Source organism: Leiobunum rupestre, chromosome 7 (genome assembly GCF_980474605.1).
Source record: "Leiobunum rupestre chromosome 7, qqLeiRupe1.1.hap1, whole genome shotgun sequence".
NCBI classification, from domain to species: Eukaryota; Metazoa; Arthropoda; class Arachnida; order Opiliones; family Sclerosomatidae; genus Leiobunum; species Leiobunum rupestre.
In genome coordinates, this window is record NC_143390.1 from 9,511,828 (window position 1) to 9,522,405 (window position 10,578).

Genomic DNA, 10,578 nt, shown 5'->3' on the forward strand with positions numbered 1-10,578 from the left:
CCTTGATCACAAAGTCTCGTTGATCCAGGGACGTATTGCGACCGAGTAAAGACTCAAAGTGTATTACGACGGATGCTGTCATTTTCCCTGCCAGAAGCTTTAGCGTTACAACCTTTTTTTCCAAAAACTCGGTGAAAAATATAAAGCGAGTGGTATATATCCTCGCCGTTTAGGTAGTCGGGAGTTGTATATGGACGTTATTGCTTTGCTGGCGACTTTAACATAAGATGAATTTCCCGGGGGGGGGGGGGGGCGGTGCTATTTCAACGAGCGCCACCTCTCCTCAGTCACCCATTTAACTGGATCGGCTTAAAGGGGCTTTTTTAAAATATGTCTTTCATTCGCCGTTCGTTTCGAGAGTCACCGGAAACAAAACGTTTATTTTCTGCAACATGTTGTTTAACGCTTTGCGGGAGTTCCCTCTATAGCCTAGCCGACGATGTGGTCGCTCTACGTGGCGCGCCGTCAGCGAGCACCCGTTCAATCTCCCCGCCGCCGTTGTTTCTCTTTGCGCGACTGCGGCGTTTCCGGCTCTCCGCCTGTTTACGCCTGGAGCGTAACATATGTTTCCTAGGTATCAGCGAAAGACAGGCGGCGAGGCGTGTTTATCGGGTGGGCGGCGCAGCGTCTTCCTTCCGAGAGATTTACCCGCAATAAGAATACCGCCATGTTTGGAGGTCTCGCTTGACCAACGGACTCGCGCAGGATGGGGAATAAGAATTTTTTTGAAAGTGGATAGGTGGCCAATGAGTCCCCAGGCCTAGAATAAATAAACTGGACCATGACCAGTGCACTTCGTCTGCTACATTAGAATAACGTGTTTTAACTGCTGACCGATTTAAATAGGGTGATTTCTGTAGACTAGAAATGAGACTAGAACCACTGCGCTATCCGGATATCTCAAGAGAAAGCTAGAAGGCATCCATGAGAGTGCACCATCTATATAAATAATAATACATAAACAAATATAATTAAATAATTTTTTCATAATAGATGGCGTGCTCAAACAAAGAATACTGGCGATTCCACTCTCATGGCAGCCTTCTTACTCGAACATCTCACCACAGTTCAATCTTGCTTCTAGTCTCATTTCTATTAATATATGGTGCGAGTACTCGAATATTATCGATTACTCGGCATTTTGTTAAATCAAGTACTCAAACTGGACCTCGAATAATTAATTGTAAAACACTCGTCGATTACCGAGTACCAAAAAAAAATTGAATAGTCGGGTATCCGATTACTCGAATAAGCTGCTGTTATAGTTCAAAGACGTGTTTTTGCAACTTTTAGGGTGGAAATAATAAACGGTACCTATAAGACGTACAATCAGCAAATGCTTTGAATGACCTTGGGGATGGATCACGGCTTCTAATAATTTGCGCGCCGGCGTGGTTTTTTTTTTCAAACAATATTATAAAGTTTTAGTTTTGGTTTAGAGTGTCACTTCACGAATTCGGATGTCGGTCGGCTTTAGAATTTACCTGAGTCTTATAACTTCGGAAGCCATATACGGAGATGGTACATTCACAATTAAAAAAAAAGTATATTGCATTGAAAGCTTGTTTATACTTATTTCAAATTTAATTTACTAATTACTCGAATAAGATCAGCTCCTAATCAAGTATACTCGATTACCCCTACTCTTTAAAAATTTACTCGATTTTTTTTCTGATTTACTTGACTCGAATAAGAGAAAATTTCCCCCGAATCAAGTACTCGATACCCGACTCGATTGCCCAAAAGCACGACAAGCGCAGCCCTAGTGAATTCGAATTGGAGGGTACAAACATGCCACAGCCGCCGTTACATAGAACTTCTAATCCAAAGACTAATAATATAACATTTGGACCTATATCTATTGCAAAATATTCTAGCAGAATCACTGAAAAAAACTAAAACACTGGGAATTAATTAAGTGGTCCAGGCAAACCGGAGAATCATTGGCGTAGCTAGGAAAATTGGGCACCAGTGTAAGATCAGAAATCCCCCCCCCCCCCCTGTGACATGGCAATGTTTAAGGGTTTCAATGTACACGATTGGGTGCGTTGGCCTATTTACGTCGTTGGCTGAAACTATCGTGATAATGACATCACGGTTATACCCTCTATAATACAGGGTGGAAACCTACGCCGTGATCCAGCCTCGATACTTCTCCTAGTACAGCGGTGCGCTGCGGGTTGAACACTTCTACAGGCGCTGGTAGGTTAAAAATCTAAAACTACAGTTTCCGACTTTCCAAAATTTTGTTAGTCAAATTGGTGTCAAGAGATTCAGAAATGGATCCAATAACTTCATTTTTGTTTGCTGCTTTTTTTAAAAAAAAAACTTTGGAATCGTTTCAAGCTTTTCAGTTTTCGTTTCAGAGATACACTTTTATATTTTTGGTCCCTGTCCATTGCCACCCACGGGCAAAAATAAGACTTTTTAATAAAATAGTAGCGATTTTAACGACAAGCTGGTAGGTCTCCCTTTAAATTTTTTTTTCTACTCATGCTTTCAAATATCAATAAAAATGCAATGAACCGTATGGGCAGACAATGTCGTTAATCAGATATATTTGCTTAACTATTTATATTTTTATTTTTCAGTCAACTATTTTAACTTGGAGTAAAGTTGGATACATGAAATAAATGAGTGATTGAAAGTGTAATAATAATAATACTAAGTTGTTATAATACGACATTGTTAATTTTTGAGTCTACGGTGTGCTCCCATCAGAGTTTTGTTTTTGTTTTTTTTTACTTACAAAAATATATAGGTCGAAGAAATTAAATTTAATTAAGTTTTTTTTAATATGGCATTTCGTAAAAGTAAGGTTTTGAAATACAGGCGTCAGCATAATTTCTAGAAGCGCTATTATCCTTTGAAAACCGGCACGTCGTTAAACCATACAGTTTTTGCAAGCTTGTTTGGCACTTTTGACATATTAGACTACCGCGCAATAGCGTCCGTCTTTAACCTTCGTTTGGATGTCTTTTTCGGAATTGTTTATCGTCGGCTTAACGACCGATTCTTCGTCCACCGGAGTCTCGTGGGAGCCTGGGTTGCGACGCGTGATTGATTTCGACGGAGGCGGTATAACCTCGTATTTAGCTTCGTTCGGAACGTTCCCTGATTTATCTCCCAAAATAAATTTGCACTTGGGGAAATGTTTCGCGTGCTCCTCTAGCGGCACGTCGTCTTCTCGCCACGCATTAAGCTGTCCCCCACAAGAGAAGCAAAGAACCCAATCTTCAAACTTTGAGTAATAAAAGCCGGCTTTGGCTAGTTCGCGGATATTGGTGTAATTCGAGGGAAATCCAAAGAGAAAGGTCCGCAAACGGACGACTTCGTAGCGCATGCGATCAGGGATTTTGCGAGGCCTCTTGAACGAAGGTTCGTGAGGCACATTTCCAACGTCGCGGTCGTTAAGGAATTCGCATTTTGGAAAATATTTTAAATGTTCGATTAAGGGTAATTCGCCTTCCTTCCACGAGTGAAGTAATCCTTGGCAGGAGAAACAAGTTACGTAATCCTTATAGTGCGTCGAGTACAGCCCGGCTTTCGCGAGATCCTTTTTGTCCAAAAATTTCGCCGGAAAGTCATCGGTGAAACTTCGGAGTCGGTTGACTTCATAATTCATAGTGCAGCAGGATATATCGGAGGGAGGGTGGTGAGATAGTATATAGACGAGGTCGTAGTAAAGGAGGTCGTGGAACGTCCGATCTCGATCGCGGCTAAGCGACTTATGTTGGCTTGCTTGAAGATTCGTGTCGTTTTATTCGTAAGGCGAACTATATAGGCAAAGGTTCCAGGATTTTCCAATCACGCACCTTGGATACAAGTACGCACTACACATATATTATACTATAGCCATGTTCCGGTCAGGTATTTTCGCGTAATAGGGGCCTATCAAAGGTAGTACCGTCTTTAGGTATGGGGTTATAATCGAATCTATATAGCCAATAGCTCCGCTTACGCACTACACTATTTACAAAAAAAAAAGAATAAAAGGAATATGATAGCGGAACAGCTAGGAGACGGGTATGCATGGAGATGTGTGTTTGCGTATACGGGAAATAATAAGTCGGGGTTTTCGAAAGTAAGACGCAGTTTATTACGTAGAAAAATAAAAATACACGCAATGAGATAAAAAAAACGCGCAAACACATACACGCATTTTTAAAATGATCAAATGAGTTTACAAAGTTATAAAATATATTAAATAGTAGACGGGCGAAAAAAAAAGGGTCCTCATAGGATACGTTTGACGTTAATTATATCAAAAAAAAAAACACCGTTTAAGCTTGTTTTCCACCAACCCGCGTAACAGCGCGTCATAATGTTAATTTTTTGTCACGCCTAAAAATGTTTGCACGTTTCAGAGTTGAGTGTCGCTTTTTAACGCGTGCTGGTGGAAACCAAGCTTAAGAATCAATCGTTAGATTTTTAGCGGAATCTGGATAAATTATTATTATTATTATTTTTTTTTTTTCAATTTTTGCGACCACGTTTATTCTTTTTGTATATTTTTACAATTTGACGCTTTTCGAATTGGGCCACGTACTCCATAGCTTCGTTCAGGATCGATATATCTTCCAACTCGTTCGAGTATAGCTTTCCGGTATCACTTCTCTCGCGCGGGGGGGGGGTCTCTTCCAACTCGTTCGTTAATGGGTCGATTTCAAAGATTTTGGCGACATTGCAAACCACGGTTGTCCAATTAGGATCGAAGTCTTTCACTAATTTCGCTTTGTAATCTCCATCCATGCCATCCTCAATTTCCGTATGCGTTGGGCCGTCATTTAATTCGGTACGATAATTCGTGATCGACTCCGTAAAAGAACTATGCCCCTCGAGCGAGGTGCTTGGTAGCCAGATATCATCGTGGGCGTTTGACTGACCATAATTCGCGGGTATCTGGCTAAGCCGACTACGCATCGACTGGAGTCGGCCACCCAGACTGGACACGTATTCTGAGGGCGCGTTATGTTCCAACGCGTCCAACTCTTCTAAATTTTGACAACATTCGGGGGTTGTTGGAAAATTTTGAAAGAACTGACGTATCTCCAGAAAAACCATAATGTTTTTCAACGAAAGCCGACTAACGCAGTCGGGTATTACAGACGGCCCTTCTGTTAAATTAAAGTTGCATTGCTGGGCTAAGCGATAATAAAAATTAAAAATTTCAGATATACGCCACGGCCTCCTAACTGAGAAATTTTCTAATGACGCGTCGACGAATTCCATAATTTATCCGAAAACCTATTTTCGAAACTTCAGAGTCGCATGCAGTCGCTGAGATCGAGTGGCGCGGAATCCCCTGACCCGACGACCTCTTTACTTTTAAGGATCCACGAACTTACTTACTATACCCGCCTACCGAAACAATGAAGGGGTGGGGCGAAATAGCCTATTTCACGCTAATTATGTCCCGCTAATTCTAATTGTTTTAGAAAAAAATTCCATATGTGGATTTAGCCCCATTACGAATGAGATCTATTTATACTTAGAGAGGATGTTTATAATAAATTTTATTGAGCAGGAAGAGAAAGCTTACACCTTTGGAGCCCTGCTTTTGTATTGCGAGGAAATTTAATAGCAAGGACACGAATGACGATGTTATGGCACGCGTTAAAGCCTCTCGGTAAGAAAATTAGCTATCCAGTGAATAATCATAGGGGGGGGGGGGGTGTAACACGACATCAGGCGCTATATAATTGTAACACGACATCAGGCGCTATATAATATTATTAAAAAAAAATGGAAATTTAAAATAAATCACACCGAGTTGACTGGAATCAGTCTATAGAAACAACTGTTATAACTACGGTAATCGGACGCTTATTATATTGGCTTCAATGCTAAAACTATACACATTTTAAAAATAATATACAGACAGGGCCGGATTAAGACCTTGTGGGGCCTATAGGCCCAAGCTAATTTCGGCGCCCCCTTTCCGTGGCGATCGAGTGAGGCGTTTCCGCAATTTGTAATTGGCAAAGGATGGAAAATACAATTTCAATGTAGACTTTAATAAATGATGTTGCTTTACATGGTATTGAAAAATGTGGACACATATACTAAAATCACTCAGGAATAATTTTTTTTTCTGCTTAAATTTAAATTTACTTTTCATGAAATGTAAATTTAAATTTAATTTTTTTTCGAAACTTCTTAGTGCCCCTTGTAGGCTCGGTGGCCCGTGCAGGCCTAGTCGGCCTATTGGGTAATCCGGCCCTGTATACCGATATCTTTCGCTCTTAGGTGAACATAGAAATTCCACGGCACTGAATAAACCTTTAAACTATAGAGTGACGACGGGGGTTTTACGAAGGTTTATGATGGTAGTAAATATAGGAACAGTGACGATTAAAAGGATAAAAGGTACTAAAAAAATTGTTAATTGACAAATGATATACGTCACGTAAGAGACGGGGAGGAAGGTTGTTAGGGCCAGAACACTCGATAATGATGTCGTCTTCACATTCCGACGACGAAATCGCAAACTATCCTTTAAACGATTGCTTTTATAAGAAAAGTTCACCGATAGAATTGATATTGCCGTCGGTTGATGGAGATAGACTGCTCGAAAACAGGATCGCGCGTAGTCGGATGTGCTTTTACAACAAATGGAATAGACAGCCCAACGACGACATCGAATTCATCATGTACGAGACGGATTTACGAAATGTCGTAAACTACGAATTATACGAAGACGAATACTGGAGTTACGTGAAAGTCGAAATACTCTATATGTTGGCCATATTCAATCACCACGCTGAAAATCCGCGCAAACGAGTGATCAATGATGACTTCAATAGAGGATGGCGACCAAAAAGAAGAAAAATAATGGAACGATCCAATCAATGTCATTTTTTATCCCAATATTAATTTCGTGATTTATACGTATATTAGAAACTCAAAACTAGTTACTTCGCGTCTAAGATATTAATCGACAAAAAACGTATTAAGATAACTATTATGTGCCACAGAAAAAAAAAATTAAAAGTCCAATGAAATATGAACAAAATGGAATAAAGAGAAAATTAATAAAATGATGGTTCGATAAAGATTTGAGAAAAGCCGCGGAAAGGGACGTTTCAACGGGAACTCTTCGGCAAGAAGCTGCCAGTTCGAGGCCATTCTTGGAAACGGGGTGTTTCGGATAAAAGGGTTTATGACTGTCTCCGCGCCCAGAATCACAGACGCGAGCCGCTGGATGCGAAAAGGATCCCCCCCCCCCTTCATGGAGCATCGCGAAGAGCATTGAAGTTGTTTTGCCAAACCTCTCTTTCTACACTTTACCGAGACTTCAAGGTTTATACCTTTTTTATTTTTTTAGTCTAGCGCAAATCCTAATATAAAATGTTGTATATTTTACGGCCCTTATATTTGAAAAAAAAATAAAATTTTTGATAATAAAATCGTATTGATTATTTCTAGTACTTTGGGAATATAATACGAGATAGCCGACATTTCAATTATAATTTTAGTGTATAGTTCGATATATTCGAAAATTTACTTTTGTTTAATAGAAAAAATATTACACAACCCTTTAATTAATAATAATAATAATAATAATAATAATAATAATAAAATCGTATTCATGTTAATTATCCTCAATGTAATTCGATATTTTAAAATTCTCTCTCAGTATCTCTCTCTCTCTCTCTCTCTCTCTCTCTCTCTCTCTCTCTCTCTCTCTCTCTCTCTCTCTCTCTCTCTCTCTCTCTCTCTCTCTCTCTCTCTCTCTCTTTCTCGTTTAAGAGGAGAGCCCGATGCCGTTTCGAGAGTCACCGGAAACAAAACGTTTATTTTCTGCAACATGTTGTTTAACGCTTTGCGGGAGTTCCCTCTATAGCCTAGCCGACGATGTGGTCGCTCTACGTGGCGCGCCGTCAGCGAGCACCCGTTCAATCTCCCCCCCCCCCCCCCCGCCGTTGTTTCTCTTTGCGCGACTGCGGCGTTTCCGGCTCTCCGCCTGTTTACGCCTGGAGCGTAACATATGTTTCCTAGGTATCAGCGAAAGACAGGCGAGGCGTGTTTATCGGGTGGGCGGCGCAGCGTCTTCCTTCCGAGAGATTTACTCGCAATAAGATATCTTTCGAGGAACGAAAGAATAATCACCGAATTTGTCAAATAGTATTAGTGTATTTTAATTACCATAATAAAAAGTGTCAATTGTCCGATTGAATTCCCTGATATTTCCCCCGATTTTTTTTACGCATTCTTAAAATTTCCCAACCGGTCCCTGATATAAATAAATGATACTCAATTATAAGCCGTTAAAAAATATAGAGAGTGACTAAATAGGAAAAAAAAACTTTTTTTTTGACAGTGTAAAATAATTTCGTTTTATTACACATGTTAAAAATATAATTTATGATATTCACAGTAAACTTTGATTTGACCCGAACATTCGTTACGTATAAAAATAATGACTAGATAAAACCACATAGAAAATCATATCACTTTAAAAAAAACACACAAATTAGATTACTTTACATCAATTCTATACAGTTCACTTGAAATACTAGGAAACAAAAACCATACAAAAAAAACTTCAAAGAAAAATTAATTATAAATATAGTAACAAAATTTGACCCGAACATTCGTTACGTATAAAAATAATGACTAGATAAAACCACATAGAAAATCATATCACTTTAAAAAAAAACACACAAATTAGATTACTTTACATCAATTCTATACAGTTCACTTGAAATACTAGGAAACAAAAACCATACAAAAAAAACTTCAAAGAAAAATTAATTATAAATATAGTAACAAAATTTGACCCGAACATTCGTTACGTATAAAAATTATGACTAGATAAAACCACATAGAAAATCATATCACTTTAAAAAAAAACACACAAATTAGATTACTTTACATCAATTCTATACAGTTCACTTGAAATACTAGGAAACAAAAACCATACAAAAAAAACTTCACAAAGAAAAATTAATTATAAATATAGTAACAAAATTTTGAACTAAATTTGAAAAATAAAAGCGCATGATTTTAAGCGCGTGCGTACGTCTTGCAGCGTGCCCGCTGCCGGCGGTGAAAGATAGAGTAAACCAAACCGAATAACAATAAACTACTTAATTAGATGTTAAGTCTTTCGAAATTTTGGGAATTTTGTACCGCGCCCAACGTGATCCTACGGTTTTACGTTTAACCGCGGTTTTATCTTTCTTGGTAGCCGCGAGTTCTTCTTTCTTTTTTAAGCGCTCAATGCGGTTATAGGTCATTCGCGTCTTGCTACTAGTAGGGTTTAACCGTTCGTTGGTAATAAAAGTTCTATTATCGCCGCATCCGTTAAAACAAATGGGCGCCTTAATTTTTTTCGCGATCCTTTCAGCCAGCAGCTCGCCATCAACGTTCAACGAGTTTAAATGAAAAACACATCGCACGCAAGACGCGACTAAAATTGTATTTTCTTTCACAAATACGGCCTTAGTGGTCGTTGTGTTGAAGCATAATACGCATTTCGTGCGGCTGATGCTATTCGAGTCTAGTTTATATCTGTCGGTCTCTGAGAACGTCGTAGTAATTTTGTTTTTTGAACGAGAATGTTTGATGGGAACCTCGCTCGCCGACGTAAGCAGCTCCGTCATTTCGGGATAGGGTCGCGCCAACTCGGAAATGTTCTCGTCTTCCGAATCGGTCACGCACACGTTGTCGCGTTCCAAGTCGAGAAAGTCAAAGGCCACGTTACCGTATTCGTCGTATTGGTCCACGTCCTGGTCATCGTATAACGGCCAGGCGTCCGGATTATCGGCGTCGGCGCAATGCTCGTCCATGAAGCGGTTTATGTCGTCCGTCAACATTTCGTTCCACGGTTTCGGCGGCGGGTGCTGATGGTCGTTCACCTCGAAACTGTTTATGCACGATGACGTTGCTCGCGAAATGATGGTTCGGATTAAAGACAGCAACACGTTCAAACCGGCCTCGGTCATTTTGATCTTCTTCGTGACCACGCTTATATTGTCGTATATCGCGTGTAAAATGACGCGACCCATATTGCGTATTACCGCGGTATCGGAGATGAGCGGAATGTTTGGATTCACTTGGTGAAATTTTATTTTTTCCAACACCACCGTCGCGAAACCGGCCACGTGCTCTTGTTCGATAACGTTCGAGCCGACGTGGATTCCCATTTTCACAATATGGAGTCCGAACAAACGACAATAGCCGTAGACTAAGTTATTGACGCACTGTTGGAGGTCCCGCGTAACGGCGCTTTCGGAGGTCAGCCAACCCTTCACTCGAAACATTCGGAAAACCGCGTTAGCCGATAACAAGCTCGCGGTATATTCTTTATGTTGAGCTTCGATTTCCGCCACCTTAATCTTAAGTTGGTTATTTAAATCGACCAACCGTCTTTGCAAATCAATCACGGTGTGATTGCACAGAATATGATGGACGTTACAAACGTTCATAAACATCATCCAGGCGCGTTTCCCGTCGGCAGCCGTGTCGTTACTTTTTTTCGACGATTTCCCGCTTTCAATGTCCAATATGATGTTATGGAAATTGTCCTTGATCCATAACAAACATTGACCCGTTACTCTCGATTTATGGTCA

The 10,578-nt window shown here is 40.0% G+C and overlaps 1 protein-coding gene across 1 annotated transcript; it reads right to left on the bottom strand.

The window, feature by feature from the left end:
• Positions 1 to 2,929: 2,929 nt before the first annotated feature.
• LOC149934375 (E3 ubiquitin-protein ligase XIAP-like) lies at positions 2,930 to 3,625 on the bottom strand. The gene has a single exon (XM_090153435.1). It carries the CDS (start codon positions 3,623 to 3,625, stop codon positions 2,930 to 2,932), a length of 696 nt encoding a protein of 231 aa, XP_090009561.1.
• Positions 3,626 to 10,578: the final 6,953 nt, after the last annotated feature.

Excerpts from the sequence above, each read along its gene's own strand:
- LOC149934375 (XM_090153435.1), bottom strand. The coding sequence starts at position 3,625 with ATGAATTATGAAGTCAACCGACTCCGAAGTTTCACCGATGACTTTCCG.